We start from the raw sequence: 21,656 nt of genomic DNA, 5'->3' as shown, positions 1-21,656 counted from the left end.
TGTTCTTTTTAAAATATCAGAATATAGCAACAGTTTTATGTCTGCAAAATTTTAGAACACTCTTGTTAAAAGAGCTTTACAGATTTAATTTGGTACACGTGTTTAAATTATTAGCAAGATCCTACTAACTGATTTCAGCAATTCCATTTCTTTGTTCCAGGTGTAAAGCCCACATCTGAGAATCAGATTTGAGTTGAATTTATTTACTGAATTTATTATTTTTCTTAAACGATCCCATTGATTCAGTTGAGTTAGAGTCGTTAATGTACTTGATAGGATCATACAGAATTGAGTTTAACTTAGTTTAATGCATGCCACTTATTTCAATAATGAATGCAATCTTAATTAAGCCTGTAATACAGAGGAATTTTAATTTCACCTATATGCAAAATATTTAAAACTGTGTTAAAGGTTTTGTGACTCTTTCAATATTAGAGTGGCATTACTGACAACGGTTCCTAGAAATTACCTTAATCATTTAAACATTTGTACCAAGTTAAATCTGTGAAGTTGTTTAACAAGAATACCCAACCTATCCACATTATTATCATGCCTAAAATAATAAAAACAGTTTCTTTTGTTCAGTTGTGTAGGATTGTTTTGCCTACTAAATCTTAGTCTACAAACACCCCCCCCCACCCATGACACCAACTAGTTGAAGATATTTGCCCTCATACAAATTTTCCACACACCAGATCTGCCTTTACTTCTTTGTAATGTCATTTAGCTTGTTTGCTGTAAATTGGAAACACTCATTTGGTATCGAGGAAAGCCTTCTTAGCAGGCTCACCTCACAGATGATGGGGATGTCGCATGTTCTGGGTTGTTTCACGTTCAGAATTGGGTAACATCTCTTGTCCCACCATTAATATTGGTCACTGGGTTAAAGTGGTAACTTTCTTTACTGTACTATCGACTAGAAACCTCCATTACAAAAAAGGGAGACATTCACAGTCCTACCCTAAGAGCTCTGGTGGTGCAGGGGGTTGACCAACAGGCTGTTCGTAAGATCGATGGTTCAAACCCACCACGAACTCTGTGGCAGAAAGATGATTCTTGTGCTTTTGTAAAGATGAACGGTCTCTGAAACCCCGTGAAGCAGTTCTACTGTGTCCTTAGAGGGTTGCTGAGTTGGAATTGACTTGAGGCGTTGGGGATAAGGTATTCTATTCTTGTATTCAAACCACCAGTGTGTCCAAACTTTGTAAGCTAAATTGTAACTCACTGCCATAACTCTATTGGACAAAATAGAACTTCCCTTTGAGTTTTCAAGGCTATACATTTTTAAGGGAGCAAAAAGCCTCCTTTTTCTCCTGGGTGAGGCTGGTAGGTTTAAACTGCCGCCCTTGTGGTTGGCAGCCCAGCACACGACCCCCTGTCACCAGGGCTCCATATCATAAATTACAGGTTACTTTAAAACCATTAAGCCTAGCTGGGTTAAGTAATTCCTTGGCTTCAGTAGAATATAAACCAAAGGCTACTAATGAAAACAAATAAGTTAACGGCATCTTTCAAATCTTGTCCAAAGTTTATGACATTGAGACTTCATTCGCTGTCTGCCATAGGTATCTGATTCTGGGGATACAAAAATGAATTAAACAGATGCCTGCCTTCATGGAACTTACATTTGAGCGGGAAATAAAATTAAAGCTCACGTTTTCAGATTAATATTTCAGGGACATCAGAAGGAAAAGATTTTATGCGCAGAAAAGCATTTTTAGTATACCACTTTGTTTAATTTGAAGGGAAAGAGATCTTTCTAGGCAAGCTGGGGGTGCAGCCGGTTGAATATTGAGTTCCTATCCTCAGTGCCGGCATTGCAACGCCGTCCGCTGCTCCGTTAAGGACACGCGGTCTCAGAAACCATAAGGAGCAGTTCTATTCTGTCCCATCACGTTACTGAGAGTCCACATCTACTCGATGGTAGCACGTTCAGTTTTGTAATTTTCATGTAAAGGGAAAGTAGAAATGTTTAGGCAAATGATAGGAATTAGTGAGTTTAGGGATTCACTTATGGAATTTTTTTTTATGAAGAGTGACTTCTGGCCTTGAAACTTTTAAAATTTGAATCCATTGTGAGATATTAAATGTAGGCGTAAGCTTGGATCTCGGCTGGGGTACAGACTACTTCGTGCTTGTAAGGAGGTGGGACACCTGCGAGGACACCCGCTGAGCGGGAGCCCGTGTGGGGGTACTGGAGAAAGCTTTTATGTGGATCATCAATTTTTCTTTATTGTTTCTTTGTAAGGCATTCCTACAAATGTGTGTGTGTGTTTTCTGTTTCCTTTCCTGCCAAACTCCTCGTACATTTATACAGCCAAAAAAAGTATCTATTTCATTTGCATACATACCAGAAACCCTGAATTGGCACCCTCATGACTGACTGCTTTGTGTTTGCAGAGTGATCTCTGGTCTTGTGGCATCACGGCTATTGAGATGGCAGAAGGCGCTCCTCGTAAGTAACTTCCCTCCTTTGAGGCCCACTCTTTTCCTGTAACCTCGTCCCACAGCTTGAGCTCCGTGGATCAAGCCACTCGGGTGGCACATTTCATCGCATCGGGTTTTAGATGTTAAATGGGTTCTTCAAACCTACCTTTCTTTGTGGCAATCTCGCTGAGGCTGATAGGACTATGTTTCTTTTGGTAAAGCTCCATTGAATTTTCCTTTTAGTTTTTAAAGCTCAGTGTGTGGTGAAACTGATCCTAACATGCGGTGTTTCAGTATTGGTCATGCTTTGACTTGACGAACAGAGACGGCTGCTTTCTATAGAGCTATGCTTTTCTTTCACCGATGAAGATTTTATGCCTTCTATGAGTGTTTTTCCCTTACATTAAATCAAATGAGAACTTTGTAAAATTGAATTTTGATCAGAGACAATGAAGGTATACTTGCAGAGAACAACAACAACAAAATGTTACCTGCTAGTCTCCTCTAATAAAAGTAGACAGAAAGAATGCATACTTGTTACTCCATGTTTGGTGCTAAATAAATACTTGTTGAATGAATGAAAGTATCTCATCCGTTTATAAAAATATAGTTTATGATACAGAAATGGATACCTGCTCTGAGGACTACACGCTCCCTTCATGTTTCCCTCTTAGCAGCTGAGCCGAGGAAGCATTGCCTGATCCTCGGTCCCCGTGTTCCTTTATGATGGGGCTCCTGTTGTCCCTGGTGCGCCCCATCCCAACTGCATTATAAGATTCTTCAAAAGGCAGATACACAGATGGAAGTGCACATTGCCTTTTATGATGTATTAGTGCATCACGTGCGCCTGTAGGGCCTTTATTGGGCACATGGCAGAAGTGCAAACAGTACTTGATAGAATTAAGCAACTTAACTCTAGACTCACCTCTTTGTTTCTTCCCCTCTCCCCTTTCCTAGCAGTAGTAGCTTTGACAGTGAGCAAACATCCTCGTGGAAAGGCTTGAGTCTGATATTCTCTCCGAGGCATCATGTGAAGGTCTTTTCAGGCCTCGTGAAGCCTCACCGTCCTATGAAAATATTTTTATTTTCATGTTATAGTTTAAGTATTTCTGGTGTTAATAACTACATGCTGACATTTTGAATATTTACAATTTTAAGAATGTTTTATTAGCATACAATTCATGTATGCCATGCAATTGAGTGGTTTATATATATTTCAAAGAGCTTTGCAATTATCATCACGATCAATTTTAGGACATTTTCTTCCACCGTTTTACCCATTATTATTAGTTTCCCAGTCTCTCTGCCTTAACCCTTAGGAGTAATTAATCTAGTTCATGTCTCTGTGGATCTACTTATGCTATATTTCATATTTTTAAAACCATAGCAAAAAACCTCAACAATGACAACAAACTATAACACAGAAAAATCTCAATCCAAAAGAAAGTCAAAGATAATAGAAACTAGAAGAAATTTTAAAATGGGTCAAAGGGAAAACAAATGATAATAAGTTATAATTTAGTCTAATTATGTCTGGAACAATCCACTTTCACATTGTCTGAGGACAAGACTATTTGTAGCCCTAGTCAGTGGTCTGAGGGAGTTCAGTGGAGGCTTAGACCACGTGAGGGCTCTGCATGTGGATTTTGGGTTGTCATTGTCATCCATGACCTTCTGCAAACTGTACTCAGAATTTAAGCTCTAATACAATTCCCACCTCTCATCTTGGATTTTATTATTTATAGTCCTTGGATCACACAGGGTGGTGTGCTCCTTCCACGTAGACTTAGCTGACACCTCACTTACATGGTTGCTTGTTCTGAGACAAGTGCACGCAGTTGCTATTCTGTAGCTGGGCACTATCTGATTTCTTCAGCACACTTAGCTATTGCACCCATATCTTTAGTGACCACTTCATGAGGGTAAGTATTGATGAGTAGGGCCATATTGTAAGAACTAATTGTTCTTAGATCAGGGCTGCGATTAAGTGCAAGCTCAGAGTCCGTTCATATTTCTAAAGTTTATGTTTCTCCATTACATTTTAGAGGCAACATATCAACTTGTTGAGAAATAATTTAAGTAACCTCCATGAGATATTTGGCAATTCTAATAACAATAATCTAGCTAGTAGTACAGATTTTGAAGTTGTCATTGAGAAAAGGAAATCCACAGAAGCTTTTTATACTAAATTCCATGGAATGTTCACTTTTGTATAGGTTAAAAACCTAAGTAATTTGACACTTTTAGAAAGCAATGAGGGTTAGACACAAGGCTAAAATTGCAACTTCATATTTCCTAAGACAAAACTAGCCATGGCACAAAAAGCAAAAAAAAAAGTATGAAAATAAATAAATGGTAATCTTATGTTGCACGTTATTGGGTGAACTCAAGAGCAAGTCATTTGAACTGAAGTTCACTGACTTCCAAATCTATGACCTTGGGATAGCAGGCTGCTGCTACTTCTCATTGTAGGGTGTTTCTTTCATTGTAGTTCAGGTTCTTTAATCTGCAATAGGTGTGTTTAAAGTAAGTTCTGATTCCCTGAGTGGAGTTTCCCAACCACACATTTCTGATGTCTATGAAGAATGCTGTACACCTCAAAAGACAGGCTCAACAATCCAGGTAGTCTATAGCATGCTGAGAGCTGAAAAGAATCAGGGTCAAAAATGCATGACTAGCAAGATAATGCTAGGTGGACTCTCCCACTGGGTACCTGTGTGTAAGTAATATTGCCCGTTTTCCCCAAGGGCAGACTCCCCTTTCTTGGTTTACCCTATTTATCTTTAACTTCCGAAAACTCTCCAATGTCTATTTGAAATTGCATATTCGTATTGCTCTTGTTCTACTTATGTTTTGCTGTTTTTTAATGGGGAATTCATCAGGACATATCCTAGGGTTCAGACCTAGATATCTAGGCTTGTTGACATTAAGCATATGGATTGGACAGTGGGGGAAAGCACTTGACGTTCAACATGAGCCCTGGAAATCATGAATGAGTACCGTGAGTGACATACTTACACGCCCGTCTCCTCTCCCCAGCTCTCTGTGACATGCATCCAATGAGAGCCCTGTTTCTCATTCCCAGAAACCCTCCTCCCCGGCTGAAGTCCAAAAAATGGTAAGCGATGTGTGGTTTTTGTTGTTGTTTTCCCCCCACTCCTTATGCTTAATGTTCTGGTTTTAGGTTTACTTTTCTCTGAGACAAAATGCTGGCCATTCTGATTTCCAACTGCACATGATCATGCCAGTGCCCCCAGACACAAACCAAATAAAACATGCATTTCTCCTTTTTTTCTTGATAAATTCTCTTTGGATTCTAGAACAGTGACAAGATGACCCTATGAACCCCCACATTTCACTTTAATATGTAAACACACTTTTTAAGTGTGATATGTTTGTAGACGTATGTGCACCGAAGGCAGTTTCTCCAGTGAAATAGGATCTTAAGATTATTAGAGGTGTTTCCTGTAGTTTTTACACAACTGCAGTTAGGTGCATCTGTTTTCTTTCCAGTGGAACAGAGTAGGAGAATAACCCTCTTGTTGGTGGCCCCCCTTTTCCAGCGACTGCAGCTCCCATGCGTTTGTCTAACTGTTGATACCTGGGGAGGGAGTTGAAAACCTTTAGAATTGCCGTCTTGTGGGAAATGCTGGTGTGGGTTCTATATTAAGAAATGGAAAGGAAGTGAACCTTACTTCGTCTCACCGGGGAATTTTGCCCACTTCTTCCCTCTTGTTCTTTTCTCTGAATTCTCCGCCCCTAGCTTTTTTCTATATTCAAGGCCTTGTGCACGTGGGCCCTGGCTTCCTCCTTTGGTCATGTCACTGTCTCTGGGCTCGTCTTCTTGCCTCTCCTGTTTGTTTGTAAACCCCAGTCCCCCCACCCCGCGCCCCAGCCCCTTTCTGAAACGACTCAATGCTTTTCCAGTGAATGTTTTCTTTTAGGTGCTTGATGGAGAAGACCTCGGTTTAAGGTCCGCCTAGTCTGCATGTGGTCCGTCAGCTGCAACCTTTTTTGTCCTGGGTCTGGTGGCCTGCTGGGCTTCCCTTTCCTTTTCCCGCCTCGGGCTGTGACGCGCGCACACACGTTTCCATCATACTTCAGTGTCTGTCGTGCTTTTCCTTCATCCCCACTATCTTTGCCCCAACAATTTCATCACCCTTCCAATAACTTTTCTTGCATTTGCAGTCTTCTCCTCATTCTTTCTATGCTGAATGGAACCTCATTTAACTCTAGACCAGCGGTTCTTAACCTGTGAGTTGCGACCCCTTTGGGGTCCGAATGACCCTTTCACAGGGGTCGCTTAAGTCCTAACAGTAGCAAGATTAGTGTTATGAAGTAGCAATGAAAATAGTTTTATGGTTGGGGGGTCACCACAACGTGAGGAACTGTATTAAAAGGTGGCGGCATTAGGACGGGGGAGAACCAGTGCCCTAGAAAATTGAAGCTGTCCTAATTCCAGTTAGAGGAGCCTGGAGGCCCCCCTGTGTGGTAGGTGTCAGGCTACTAGCTGCACACAGTCAGCAGTTCAGACCATTAGCTGCTCCCAGGGAGAAAGATGAGGCTGTATAAAGCCTAGCAAACCCTTTGTAGGTTTGCCGTCAGTTGGAATAGACTCAAAGACAGTGCATTTCGTAGGCTAGTTCCACTTCCTTACTGTGAGAGCTTCCTCAGGGTCACACACAGTTGGAAAGATTTTTAGTTCTACACGGTTAAGACATACATCTGTGGACATCCATGGATGGCCACACCTCGGGAGTCCAACTGGTTGTATAACCATTCTTAAGGACGAGCTGTTGGGCTGGCAGAACACCTTTTCCCGGGCTCATATAACAGAGATAGTAGTAGCTTAGCCCTCTTTCTTGGTCAGAATGTATAGAAGGAAATTTGTATCAGAAGGATTGCTAAATTAATACGTTAGCCCTGGATAACTCATACTTGCTGAGTTTCATCAGTTGACTTGGACTGTTCTTTGCTCTTGGGTTAACCTCTGTGTGTACAAAGACATGCAACGATGGGGAAGGCCCCAGAGAGGCCACAGTAATGCTTCCTGCGTTTATTTCTTACATCAGAGTTTTATAACTCAACTTGATTAAATGTTGTTTGTCCATTTCATCCTTGTTCTCATTTTATTGATAACCCAAGCATTTTAACAAGACTAGATGATTATAAACCTAGAGTTCTCTTCCACTTATGACTTCTGTCTTCCTGTCTACCAGATAAATATTTCTACTGCGGATTGTAGAGAAGGCGCTTCCTAAAGATGACTGGTGCCTTCTCTTCCGGCAGAACTTGGGAGACTTGACTTTTAGAACTACCTTATTGCATCTGCAGATAGTGTGCATGAAAATCTATTTGGGCTCTTACAATTCAGGACTCTGGTTCATTTGACCTGGGAAATGACCCACGTCTTTGTACTTTTAAGCACACTCCTCAGAATGATTCTCACGAGCGATTTGGGTCAGAGCCTTCTGCTGCACCACAGAGGAGCTTGGCTGGCCCTCCTTGCACCTGCAATCAAACGAGTGACTGAGGTCCTTCTCTGGATGGCCCCTGTCCCGCATCTGTTTGCTTAGTCCCCTCCACGTTTCCTACCTGTCGCAGACAAGTATTTGTTGCACCTTAAACCTTCCCCGCCTTTCTTCATGTTGCCTTTTCACTGAGGCGTCCTGTCCTCCCTGGCCCATCTTTGCACTATCAGGTAACCGCTTTGTTTATGCTTAGCCCGCTCGCTCTAAGTGTTATTTGCCCCCCTCCTGTTAGTTTGTTTCTAGCTCATTATTCTATTTTCCTAAATTCCACTATTTCTAATAGAGTCTGACATAAAAAACCAACAGGAATTAGTATATAAATATTTGTTGAATCGGAAAAGAAAACATTAATATGAACGAAAATGCAAGATAATAGAAATATTAAAAACAATGAAGTAATTGGAAGTAACAGAACTCATTTTCTAAATTAAATTTTAGAAGACAAAATATTCATTCATTCAACAAAAATTTATTACTTAACTTACGGGTGTTAGCCATGCCCAGTGTTGTTCAAGTCGACAACATGAGAACTGGAAACCAGTTCCCAACCTGCGTGTTTTCACCCCAGTAGAGGATGGAGAAGCAAAGAAACCAGCTGTCAGTGCAGGTACCTCAGAAGAAAGGCCGCCTAGGTGTGGGGAGAAAAGTCAGAACAGATGATCCCTAAGCTTGCCTTTCACAGGATAGGATGGCTCCCTGAGTCTCATCTAGGCCCGAGGGCTGGGAGATATCCTGAGCCAGGCATTCACAGAGAGCCTGGAACAAGAGTGACAAGAGGGTAGATGCAGGGGACAGTCATCACTTCTCTGAAAATAATTCGTTTCTACCTCTGCGCATTAAAGGCAGAGAATGCCGATAAAGAAGCTTTCTTTACGTAAATAAGCTAGTGTGGAGCTCTTATTGAAGTGCACTAGTAGGGTCAAGAGCCCTAGCGTTTGATAGCTGGCTTAGTTCATGTTCTTAATCTCTGTATCTGTCCTGGTCGCCTGGGTATTACACACCTTCCTTCTCTCTGCTCTCATTTTGACAGCACCCTGCCTTTAGCCATCTTGCCTCCGCCATGCCTGGGTAATGTGCTTAAGAAGCAACATTAGATTGAAGCCCAGTTCTTTGAGATCTGACTTCCGTCATGGTTCTTTATTTGTGATAAGTTTTTGTTGATAGGGAATAACTTTTTAAACAGCAATGAACGAATGCTCCTAGTCCCCAAAAGTTCTGAGTTCCTACTTCAGCTATAAAAGCAGTTTAGCATTGTATTATAAGCTCAACGAGGAAGGCAAAGTGAACTAAAGGTCGAAAAGAAAGTAAGATGACATTTTTCACTTCACTATCAATTGATGTAGCGACTCTCTTTTGGGAAAAATAAATCTCATTGGATCGTTTCCCCCATCCTTTCGATGGCCAGTGGCCTCTTTCTGCTCTCTCTATTCCCCTGCCACACACCTTCCCCATCGTGGTGGGTTGGCGCAGTGCCTGCCGCCGTGGGCTGAAGCTGGGGCAGGACCTGGCAGGACTCCTCTCTGTTACATGCAGTCGAGTCTCTCCCTGGTATCTAACCGCAGTAACATAGTACTCCTGAGCGGGAGAGGAATGGTGAATTCGGAGGTTCTTCATTGTTGGCAGGCTTGCATCTTAATTGGTAATTTAGAGCTCCTTGTAGTAGAACTTTGACGGTCTTCTTTACTTCTTCTTACAGGTCCAAGAAATTTTTTAGTTTTATAGAAGGGTGCCTGGTGAAGAATTACATGCAGCGGCCCTCCACAGAGCAGCTCTTGAAGCATCCTTTTATAAGGGATCAGCCAAACGAAAGGCAAGTTAGAATCCAGCTAAAGGACCATATAGACCGGACCAGAAAGAAGAGAGGAGAGAAAGGTATGACATTGGTTTTGATTGCTCGTTTGCCCCTGGCCTGCAGTTCAGCGGTGGGGTACAGGATCCAGCCTGGCTCCAGGCCGACTTGAACTGACTGTGCAGGATGCCACCAAGGTGTGGTGGCGTGTCCCTGTGGTGGGCTGTTTTCTCTGGTTCTTTCTGAGGACCACATCTCATTGCTACGTGTTTTCCTCCTGCTTCATCACGAAGGTTGTACTTGGCCCCAGTTGATTGGACATCGCGCGTTATTGGTATCATCGTTTTTCTCTTGCTGCAGCGAGCCCACCAGAGTTTATCACTGCTGTAGACTGAAGCTGCTTGTGTGCCTCAGTAGTTGATGGGATGCCTGCCTTACCGCTACCATGGAGCATGAGCTGCTCTTACGCTGATTTCTTAAGAGTCCTTTCTGATCCCAATGTAGCCGCCATGTCCTGATGGTTGGTTTTGTGTCTTTTCACACACCGCCGTCTCCAGCAGCCAGCAAAGTGCCCTCTCTCTTCTCCGGCAAGGTGCAGTTCAAGCACCATTACCAGCGTCAATGAACGTGCTCCGAAGACTAGCTCACGTGGCTCTTTTCCGTGTTCTGAACTCTGAGCAGTCATCTCAGAACCACGTTTGGGCAACTGCCGTCCCATGAATGGCTCCCCTCTGTCCCCCTTTTTTGGACACGGAAACTTTCAGGCAGAAGAAGAATCCTAAAAGAAAGTTCAGGCCACTACGAGTTGATTGAGTCACCTGGGCTGTGTACTGTACTTTTGAAATATTCATTGGAGTCTTAAAGATGTTGTGAAGCTTTCACCAGAGTAAAAGTTGTGCCTTCAGAGATTCCGTCATGCCTGTAATTAAGCATTGTAGGTTAAGCTGACCAGCCTTGGGCAACAAGAAAGTGACAGGCGACTGACAGGCAGCTCTGTTTTGGGCAAACCTTACTTTATGTTGGATCACCCTTTCCTTGTTGACAGGCCACACACAGGCCTCGCTGCATTCTCGTAGTGCTCACCTTTCCCAGCCCCTCAGTTTCTCTTGTCCCTAATCAGTAGCTTATAGCCCCCCAACTTTTAAGTGTATCAGTATATTTAAACAGTTCCAAACAATTACATATTTTGGAATTCCCCTTCAAAGTTGAATAGCTGTTCATGTCCATTAAATATATTTGATTTTTCCCCATGATCCGTTCTATAATTGGCATAGAAAAGAGCCAGTTCCGTGAACATACATGGCAGATTTGACCTGAATGATCCTTTAAGTTCTTACACATATTTAAGTGGGAATTTGGTATGGTGTCCCACCCTTAAGTGCTCCTGTGTACCTTATTACTCTCACAAAGGACATAGCATTTCTTTTATGCCCTAATATTGGTGATGCTTGTCTGTACAAATGTGTGTCATGATTTGTGAACAGTCACATCTATTTTGTTAGGTTCTTAACCAGAAAATCTATCTTAACTAGAAAAGTGCTTTTCATCTTATAAATCTTGGTGGGAAAAACGAAAAGAAAACATTTGTATTTCTATTTTGTCAGTGCGTCAATCTCTTCAGCTTGTCAGGTCTTGGTGACTGGAGTGAATGTGCTCACGCTTTAAAGTGAGTGCTAACATTCAGTGAAAGGCCCAATACGAGGGCCTCTTAATTTGCTAATGTGCCATACAACCTGCTGAGGTGAAAATAAACGATCCACATCAAAACTTTCATGGGAAGTCTGGTTTTTTGTTTCCTTGCTGTATGGTATTTCATTAGTATTTCCCTGGGCCTTTTTAAAAAATTGGTGGGACAAAAATTGGTGGGTCTGTTTCCTGCTCTAAGTAAACACTTACTTAATGTTGAACATTTTGTCAGATAAACAGATTTTTTGCCCTTTCTGTTGTCCTCTCAGTGGGACCCTGATCGCTAAAGATGGCTTGAGTTCGTTTGACTACTTGGATTAGTTTCAGCCCTTTAATCCCTTTTGCGTTTGGGCATCAAAGTGCACTTTCTGAATTTGCTGGTACTCTGGGCCACTTCATCTTCTGTGTCGAGTGCTTGGGAGCCCTTTCTCATGCCCCTGTGCTTCCTCAGCACCTCATCCCACAAGGGGTGTCTTGAACGCAGCAGAATCAGCTCTTCTGTTGCGGGGAGGCAGTGGGAAGGCCAGCCGAGATATCACCATCGGTCACCGTGGGACTTCGTTGTGAGCGCTGCCGCACCATGCCCCCAGGTCCTCTACGGACATATTATTTCTTTCTCTCCTAATATTGGTGATACTTGTCTGTACACGTGTGTCATGATTTTGTGAACTGTTACATTATCTTGCCCTTCTCTTTATAGATGAAACTGAGTATGAGTACAGTGGAAGTGAGGAAGAAGAGGAGGAAGTGCCTGAACAGGAAGGAGAGCCAAGGTAACAACCCTCCAGTGGCCAAGTGCCTCTTTTGCCATGAGCTGAAGTTTCATGGTGAAGCCGGGATTTCAAAAGATTCTTAGTGTGAAAATCTTGATCCTAGGTAGTACGAAGGAATCTTTCATTTGAGTGTGTCTCAGCATCTTTCATTCTTCTCTATTATTATTTGGAGGTTTCTACAAGCATTTTTCCTATTTGAATCCTCTTGCCCAGTGGTCTTTGCCAGGGAATGTCTGTGCCCTTCTCACTGAGAAGTGTGCGTGAGGTACCACCAGCCTTTAATGCTCTGGGAACGACAGATGGGAAATAGCTGTGGTGCATGGGCCAGCCTGCATAAAATCAGTTGTGGTGTTGATGGGATGTACAGCCCTTCTTGAATACTCTGCACCAAGCCAGTCTTTCTCAAAACAAATCTCTTCATTTTTTCTCTCTTTGTGTGTGTGTGTGTGCATGCACGCGCGCACACACACATGCTCTTCTAACCAGTGTGATTGCCAACATTTCTTTCCTCTCTTAGAGTGTTCTCTCCTGATCTGGGTTACTATCTGTGTTTTGATTTATCCCTTGTCTCTGAGGCACAGTTGAAGCAGAAGCCAAAGAGTTAAAATTGAGAGCTGTGCTGATAATAAGTGATTAATGGGGGGTGGAGGATATTTGGGTTTTAATGCCGTACCGGCATCCTGAAGCTGCACAGGAGTGACTGGGGGACTAGGAGGGGGACGGGAGGGTTTGTTGAGAATCCGAGGACTACTGTGTACCAGAACGCAAGCTTGAAGCGAGTATGTCAGAAGAAGAAACCATTTACTGAGTAAATTTCCATAGCTGCTTCTTATGTAGGTGATTTGAACCCATATCATGAGCAATACATCTTTTCAAATAGGATTTTGTAGATTTGTTTGGCATGTTACTCTGAGTGGTTTTGCAAGTAGAGAAATGGCTCTGCAGAGGGGAGACCAGCGAGGACCGCAGCTGCTTAATTTATCTGTGCATCGGGATCCATTTGGCCGCAACCGGTCCCTCTGGAAATAAACAAATGAAGGTGGGGGAGATGCATGACAAGACGCGGTAGTTGATCAGACAGAGATGAAGCAGTTAAGTTGCACTCTGGTGGTAGAACCTAGCAGCACAGAAAACCTCACCTTTATGGATGGATACTGCAGGAAGAACTAGTGCAGTGGTAGGAGAAAGTTATTGACTTTTATGTATTTTGAACTTAAGTGAGACTCCTGAGTAAATGTATCCTGGAAATAGTTGGCAAACAAACACGCAGGCCAGTGTTTTAAACTATTTACTAAATCAGTAGAAGGCGGCATGGGACCGTTGAGCTATCGACCTTGTCCTTTCTGTAGACGGATAGCAACTTCCTCAGAGAGTAAGTGTAGAAGGAGACTAGGGTGTCTGTCGGTGGTGCTCAGCTGGAGGGCCCTGCCATGTGGACCTGTCCCTTACAGCGCTTGCCCCTCCCGCAGTTCCATTGTCAACGTGCCTGGAGAGTCTACTCTGCGGCGGGACTTCCTGAGGCTGCAGCAGGAGAACAAGGAGCGCTCTGAGGCTCTTCGTAGACAGCAGCTGCTGCAGGAGCAGCAGCTCCGAGAGCAGGAGGAATACAAAAGGCAACTGCTGGCAGAGAGACAGAAGCGGATTGAGCAGCAGAAAGAACAGAGGCGACGGCTGGAGGAGGTAGGTGAAGGAGAGTGTCCAGGTTGGTCTTTCCTTGTTCTTTACATTAGTAGAAACACTCCAAGGAATCCTCTCTGTAGCCTCCTGAGGTCACACCGCCACCCTCGCTAAGCTTTTCGGAAAGCCTACACTTTTGGACTGACGGCCTTTAGAATTGTCTTTTTGTTTTTTTGCTTGTAAAAGCTGTCAGGACCTGGGGCACAGTTACTCAGGCACATGCTGTGTGAGATGAAGAGCAACAGTGTCCCAAGAAGGTATACAGTTTTGTGGCGTCCCTCTCCCACTGTGCTTTATGTTGACTGGCTCAGGCTTGACCGGATTGCTTTTCCGCTCCTGGCCTCTGGGTTCAAGTTCACGGGCATGGACTTTTATGAGGCCTCGGGCTTTTCCTGCAGGAAAACCTTCTTTTTTATTTTAAATGCAAATGCTCTAACTTTAGATAGATGTTGTACATATTTGGGGTGGGCGTATGTAGGAATCGAGCCCTGTGGTAGGTGGTCCTGTCAGCTGAGATTGGATTGATCGCTGCAAGGTTGGTGATTTAAACGCACCAGAGGAGGCTGTCTGCGTCCATAACAACTCCCAGCCTCGGAAACCCCGCATCAGTTGCCTTGCTTCAGAACGGATAGGATGGCAGTGGGTGTACGATGAATATTATTTTGTGATATAGCCATGAATGTACAAGTTAACTCATTAATGCTATTTAACATTGGGCATGCGGTTACTCACAGCTTTTCCCTTTCAATCCAGAGAAATGCATTGCTTCCCTTGTTGGGGGTCAAAGGAGCACTTTGACTTCGCCTTTCTGGACTCCCTTTTGCTTGAAAGTCCTCTCTCAAGGTCATGTACTTTCCATTTAGCTTGTAGGCGTCGCTGTTTCACCGTTATCTTTCACCATCAGAGCAGGAAGTCAACTGCATTGAAGCCCCACATGGGTGCTGTGCCAGACCCAACCCCAGCCATCAAGTCAGCTCGGACTCACAGTGACCCTGGATGCTGTGGACTTCAGTTCAATAGCAACTCGTTCTCTTACCCAAGTTATTATGAGTTCCTGTGGGTACTCATACATGCTTCGTGTATTGTAGTCTGGGTTCTGAAACTATTTATCTGCCCCTTGTCAGAACATTGGTGAGTCCCTGATTGAGGAAACTTGGAAAAATAATCAAAGTCTTCCTTACCTTGCAAGGCTTCTTTTTAATCTCCATTTTTAAACGGTCTTTTCAGAGTTTTTATCCTTGGAGTGAGGGATAGTGACTCTGATTTGGGGAATCTGCTTCCCTCAGGTGAAGGGAAATGTTAATGTGAGCCTCCCAGCGTGTTTTTACTTTCACCCACGCTGACATATAACCCACTGCCACTGGCAGTCTGTCTGTGCAGTCAGTTTATCTGTCCAGTCACTTCTGCCTCGGATCGGCCTTTTATGGGTTTCCAAGGCTGTACAACTTTATGGGAGCGGGTAACCTCCCCCTGCTCCCCAGGACTGGCTGGTGGATTGTACCCGGTTGTGTGGCGGCATGCAGTCCACTGCTCACCTGACGACGACAGCACCAGGATTCCTACAGGGGATGTAGAGCCACCTGCGTTTCTGTCATCCCTACACATTCCAAAGTGACTTTTGAGAAGGGCTGGTGGAAGTGGGGTGGGGGCTTAAAAGCAAAGGAAAGCCAGAGAAAATTGTATTTCCGGGGTGAAGAAGGAGGAGCAGTGAAGTTAATTTATGATACTCAGGAAAACCAGCATGTCTAAGAAGAAAATCAACTGTGCCGTGCACTTGTGTGCCGTGATGCTGTTATACTGCATCCACGGTCCATTTGTGACATAAGGCTTCCTGTGATTTGGACATGTGTGAACACCCAATTATATGCAGCCAGCCCCTGGATTGTGTATGGGTTCCATCCTAAGTCTGTGTTTAAGTTGAAGGTATATGTTAGTTGAAACCGTTTGGGAGCCAGGTGAAGGTTCCCCCTATGCAGCATCAAGCAGCAAGTCCCTGTAAGATGATTTTGTCTGTGAGTCAAATTTGTAAATACAATTTGAGCAGCAAGGTACAATTCTATGCATGTCTAACATCAGTTTGTCTTAGTACATGGGTAGATAGTGTACCCTTCTTTGCATAAATGGTGTTAACAAAGCACTGCCAAGTTCACAAAAGCATCTCTAACAGTGATGATGATGATAATACTTGATGCACACTGCAAAGTGGCGCCCAGCTGTTATTTGGCTGTTAGGTGTGTCAAATTTGGAATATAATAACAGGCTTTACCAAAGGGGCGTAATGTGGAGCATGACTGTGTTTCTTGGCTGTGAGATCTTAGAAGGAAGGAGTGGTGAACTCCCTTACCCCAAGGACTTTCCAGCAACATTTCCGTGCATTTTAAAGAAATAGAAATTATGTCCTCACCCCTACAAAAGGGCCTTTGTATGGCAATTTCTGAGCACCTAGCATCCAGGGACATGTCCACACAGTGCTCCCTCGTGTAGCGCTCTCAAGTGAGCCTGTGTGGCAATCAGAGCTGTGCTATGTAAGCACCCCTGCAGCTAAGGCCTTGATTTCTGGCAAGTTAGTTCCTAAATTGCTAAAGGTGGCTCTCCTGCCTTTAAAAAGAGTACCGTATACATTCTAAAATATTCTCTTTACATCCCACTCTCATGTGCAGTTAAACCTTTGCTTAGCCAGCAAATGGAATCTGTTGCCTAGGAGAGATGGGAAAGAGTTATCATTGGGGGAGAAACCCAAATAGTTTCTGCTCTGTGGCTTCATCCAAGCTTGCATGTTCAAAACCTCAAGAGTGGGTGGTTTATCTCTGTGACCGCAGCAGTTCTTGGAGGTAGCTGAATCTAAAGAATGGACTGCCATTGAGGTCTGTCAGTTCCCGCTCCGCGCCAACAAGTCCAGTGGAGTGTGTGTGAACGGGCCTCCCCAAAGCTCAGGATGACTGATTTAGAAAATGGCTTAGAATTGTGAGATGAAAGCCCTTCTTTTAAATGCTACTTTATACAGAAAGGGAAATTAAAAGGGAATTACAGCATAGTTGGAAAAGTATGTATTTACATAGGTGTGCTTGGGAAATTTAAAGTAGAAAAAGCTTTCGATAATCAGATATTTGGAAATCTCCAACATCATGCAGTTTCTCAAATTTGTTTGAAACTATTTTTTTTTAAATCAACTTAACAAAATAATAATGACATCAGTTTGCAGAAGCTAGGACTTCAAAGGATCCTACTGTATTTATTATTTTGGGGAAATCTGAACTATGTCCATCAGAGCCTCCTACAGGTTTTAAAATTTGAAAGGATAGGTGTAAAACCAATCTAGTATGGATTGATGCTATTTTGTTGGTGATATATATATATAATGTATATATTATATATATAACCTATCTGTGTATATATAGTTAATTGGTTTCTCTGGAGATCCTAGTGCAAGTGGCAAGCTTTTCCCTCGGCACATTAATCATCTATTCGTATGTGTTGACTGATGGGCCTACTTTACCCTTTTCTTCATCCGCGCGTACACCAGGCATACCTGCCGCTGGTGAGCCTGGTCTGCGTGGTTGGCAATCATTCAAATCCCGTCCCCTAGTACAGTGGACATGTTCAAAGATCAGAGCAAGATGTGGATGAGGAACCCGTAACTGCAGTGTCCTTTGTCCTAGGGCTGGTCTCACTGCCCTCGTGGGCCAGCCGTGGGAAACTGACCACTCTCCACATCGTCAGGAGGACATTTAGTGGACGGACTCTATCTGTCCTCCAGACTTGCCACCCTTCTAATTCTGTCGTGTTTAGTAAGTATTTCTAAAATGTCTCCATTGGCCATGTGTGCTTCTGCTGTGGGTCTAGAAAGAAGCCGCTTTTCTAAATATGTGCTCGTTTTGAAAATGGACCTTGGGCTTGGGGTCACGAGTTTGATTCCTAGGGTCACTTGAAAGCACTTTCTAGGCCATTCTGAGGCTGACTTCTTTGATCGGTGGTGCTTTTAGGGTGGCATAGGACTGCTAATCTCCTTAGGAGAAAGACTTACAGCCTTCTAAACCTCTTCTAGCATCACTGTGAATGATGCTTGCTTGCTGTGGGTTTGGGCTATTTCTTAGTTTGATGTAAAAACATTTAAACAAGGTCCAAAGGAAACATTTGAGTTGCTTCTAAGACCATATTAAATTTTCCATAGGAACCCCAAAGTCCAAATCTTTTGAAGACAGATGACTTGACTTTATTGTTTTTCAGACTTTCCTCCCCACATGACGTGTTATCTCTTCTCCCAAACAGTCTTTCACACCACTTCTTCCCATGATGCTGTCTCCGTTACACCGTACTTTTGACTTAAGAAGTTAAGAAGAAGACTTCAGGGGATATGTTTGTCATTCCCCTAAAGATGATCTCAGGGAAGTACTTTCAGGGGTACAACCTCCAGAACTGCAGAAAAGAAGATCAAAGTTTTTTTGCATGTTCCCCTGCTCCTGTTCTGGTGCGTTCATCGAGCCTTTGACTGGGATAGGCAGTGAGGGTAGCCCAGCACTACCCGGCCCTGCTGGTATAGTGTCTTTTGAAGGGGGCAGTTAGCCACACAGCCCATTTGCTCCTCCTGTTGCTGACTCTCCTCCTTTCTCTGCCCTTCCACCTACCAACTGTTGTACCTTTATTAGAACGCTTAAAAAAACCCTCTTCTTTCTAAAGTGTTTTGCATAACAGAAAAGTTTAAAGGATATTTTTCTTTGGAAAGCATGGCTAGCCAGGAATATGTGATGCAATTTGGTATTTTTACTAAAATCAGAGACAACCCATCTTCCCCAGTTGGCAAAACATACTTTTATTTTGCTTTAGAAAAATAGTACTGTTCCTAGTTCTGGTGTATTTATTGTGATTGAGATGGTAATGTCTTAATGTTTTCTCTTTTATCTCCCTGGTTTCAGTTCTAATTTCCATTGCACTGCCTACACAGAACTTAGAGACAGCATTTTTTATTAAAAGGCTATCAAGGAAGTTAAGTTGTGCCTGTGAGAAATGTCCAGGAATGTCGCTCGTTCATCAAGACATGTTACCAAGTTCTTTGAGGCCTGCTAACAAATGCCCACAGGGACACACCACTCTGTTGGAAGCCGTAGTCCAAAGGCAGTGTTCTCCCCACACCAGCCTCCTGTACAAAAGCCCTCAGCTCTACTTGCTCTGGGGCCTTGGTTTACCCTAGCTGCTAGTTCTGCTCCACTGATGGTATAGCTGTCACCTGAACCCAGGAGGTTCACTGTGCAGGAATCTTGGGTCCAAAGGACTGGCTCCACTCCTGGCTCTTGCTCAGAATGGTAGCCTTCCTCCTGCCTCTCAGACAACTCACTGTGCACACAGCAGGGTGGCCACTCCATTTTTAAATTAGTTACTCACAGGTGAATCCTGTCTGTATCCACCCACATCTTCTTTCCAGACCCAGGCAGGAAAAGGTGTTTGATGGGAGTTGGAGGTTTTGGCTAGAAGAGTTTTATCTACTGATAAAAACCAATCTGTTCTTTCTACTCCTGTATTGGCGGAAAGCAAAAGACCACAAGTCTTAGTCTGATTTTGCTTTAAAAGGGGAACACTACAGAAACATGGATTGGCTAGTGTTCTCTGATTTCTTGCCTCCGTTTCTGTGTTGTGTTGTTTATGCGACTTGTTGGGCCGCTAAGGTGAACAGTTTGACCACATTAGCCGCTTCTCAGGAGAAAGACAGGGATTTCTACTGACAAAAAGAGTTACAGTCTCCAAAACTCACGGGGGCAGTTTTACCCTGCCCTGTCAGGGCACTGTGCGTCAGTATCCACTCGGTGGCTTTTGGGTTTTGAGGTCGAAGGAAGTTGTTTCGTTTGTTTAATTTTCTGGCTGCAGCTGATTCATAAAAGAAAACGAAAGGGCAGAAACAGCGGGGCATGCTTGCTGCTGTCAGGAGCCTCTTCCCTTCTGAGTTCTCCTCGGCACCGGAGTCAAGCAGATCCCCGCAGGCGGAGACCAGCACCGAGCAGGAAAGCCCCAGCTTTCAGTACTTGGGCCCAGGGACAGTGGCGCTTTGTTTCCTCGTCAGATTGGTTTTGGACAGACTCTTGAGCGTCTCATTTACCTCTTTTTCAGAAACGTTTTGAGAAAAAGCATAAAGGGCTTTTAGGAGTAAGCGGCAGGCAGGAAGTGCATTGTGTAGGGCAGGGTTGGCGTTAATAAAGAAGACTCAGCCGTTGAAATTGTCACTTTTAGATACAGGGCAGGGAGCTCCATTCTTTTTATGACCCCGCTGCTACCCCCGGGAAGCTGGGAAGTTGTATATACTGAATCCTAAGATCAAGCCATAGAAAAAAGGACAAAACCAAATGGAATCAGAGAAGAGATGAGGCCTTAAATGGACTCACAGCTTCATGGAGACTAATGGTGATGTAGTACTGACTCCATTGAGAGAGGCTAGAATACCAAACAACCATTTTTCTTCAAGTTTTCCATGCGCAGGGCATTTCTTTACATCTCTGGGAACCAGTCTAAGTGTCCTGAATCTGAATGGTGGCTGAAGGTGGAGGGAAAACCAAGAACGACAGGACATGAGTACTTTATAGACCACTGTAAATATTTGTGACTACTGTCCCCTATCACCTTACCTACACTCTCTTACTTCTCAATGTCACAAACAAAGTTAGCTGTAGTAAAATAAACTCCTCATCTTTGGGTATATTTGCTTACTAATTATCCTTTAAAATTGTGCTGTTCAAGGGAGTAGCCAGTAGCCACATCCGGCTATTTAGATTTTAATTAAGGGTAATAACATTAAACTAGCACCATTAGGTACTCAGTAACAACGTGTAGCTAAGAGCCATTGCACGGGGCATAGCAGATACAGAATATTTTCACGATCCTAAAGTAAGTTTCAAGATCAATGTATAGAGCTGTCAGTGATTGGATAATATCGATACTCCTGGAAAGACTAGTAATACATTTAAAAAAATATTTATTCCCTAACCACCAACACCGAAGTATGAAATTGAGTACCTCCGGTCTAATTTAGAGATTATCTCTGGATGTGGCTCGTTGAACACCAATGACTGGCGGTCCGGTGAGTACTGGGAGAACATCAAGGGAGCTGTGCACAAAGAAAGCCAGGCGTTAATGCAAAGGAAGGGAAGAAAAGACCACAGTGAGTGTCAGAAGAGGCCCTGTAAGTAATGACAAAGGTGACAACGTGAAAGAGCAGAGCAAAAGATTTCAGAGGGCAGCGTGAGAAGACAAAGTCAAGTTTTACAAAAGATTTGCAAAGGCCTGAATTGAGAAAACCCAAAGGAAAGGCACACTTGACGTTCCTCACACTGATTTGAAAATGGAGCAGAAATCTCAAGTTGCAGTATGGAAGATTTGTAGGTGAAGTGCTGAAGATGACGTGGAAGAAGGTGGAAGGATGATACGGCCACTGGACCCAGAGTTGCCCTGGTGGTGTGGTGCGTACGCATGGGACTGTGATCCGGTGGTCAGCAGATCGAAACCACCAAGCCACCGTCGAGGGAGTCAGACTGGGCTTTCTACTCCTGTAAAGAGCTGCAGTCTGAAACCCTACCGAGGGATCACTGAGTCAGCACGGACTAGGTGGCAGTGAGGGAGAGGGAGTACCCCAAAGTGTGGTTGATTTCTACCCATTTTGGGAAGTGGCATGTGATCAAGAATTGATGGTGTTCATGGACAAAGCCAAAGCTGCACCGGCAAAGGGCCAGGTTCCAAAAGTTGGTGGAATTCCAGTTGAGATAGTTCAGCAAAGAAATGCAATGCTGGAAG

The 21,656-nt window shown here is 43.6% G+C and overlaps 1 protein-coding gene across 1 annotated transcript in view; it reads left to right on the top strand.

The window, feature by feature from the left end:
- The window catches only part of MAP4K4 (mitogen-activated protein kinase kinase kinase kinase 4), a gene marked incomplete at its 5' end in the record, with an annotated part of 214,671 nt that overhangs the window by 146,003 nt on the left and 47,012 nt on the right, over positions 1-21,656 (top strand). The window contains 5 exons of the mRNA XM_045283822.1: positions 2,395-2,455; positions 5,467-5,545; positions 9,655-9,830; positions 12,134-12,206; positions 13,676-13,886. Coding sequence (XP_045139757.1) covers positions 2,395-2,455; positions 5,467-5,545; positions 9,655-9,830; positions 12,134-12,206; positions 13,676-13,886 — 600 coding nt within the window. The remainder of the gene's footprint in view (positions 1-2,394; positions 2,456-5,466; positions 5,546-9,654; positions 9,831-12,133; positions 12,207-13,675; positions 13,887-21,656) is intronic.

The sequence above is a fragment of the Echinops telfairi genome, unplaced genomic scaffold (genome assembly GCF_000313985.2).
Source record: "Echinops telfairi isolate 266 unplaced genomic scaffold, ASM31398v2 ScPeMD7_7467;HRSCAF=8505_1, whole genome shotgun sequence".
Classification (NCBI taxonomy): Eukaryota; Metazoa; Chordata; class Mammalia; order Afrosoricida; family Tenrecidae; genus Echinops; species Echinops telfairi.
Note: the sequence above shows the minus strand (reverse complement) of the source record. Positions and strands in the feature narration are given on the sequence as shown.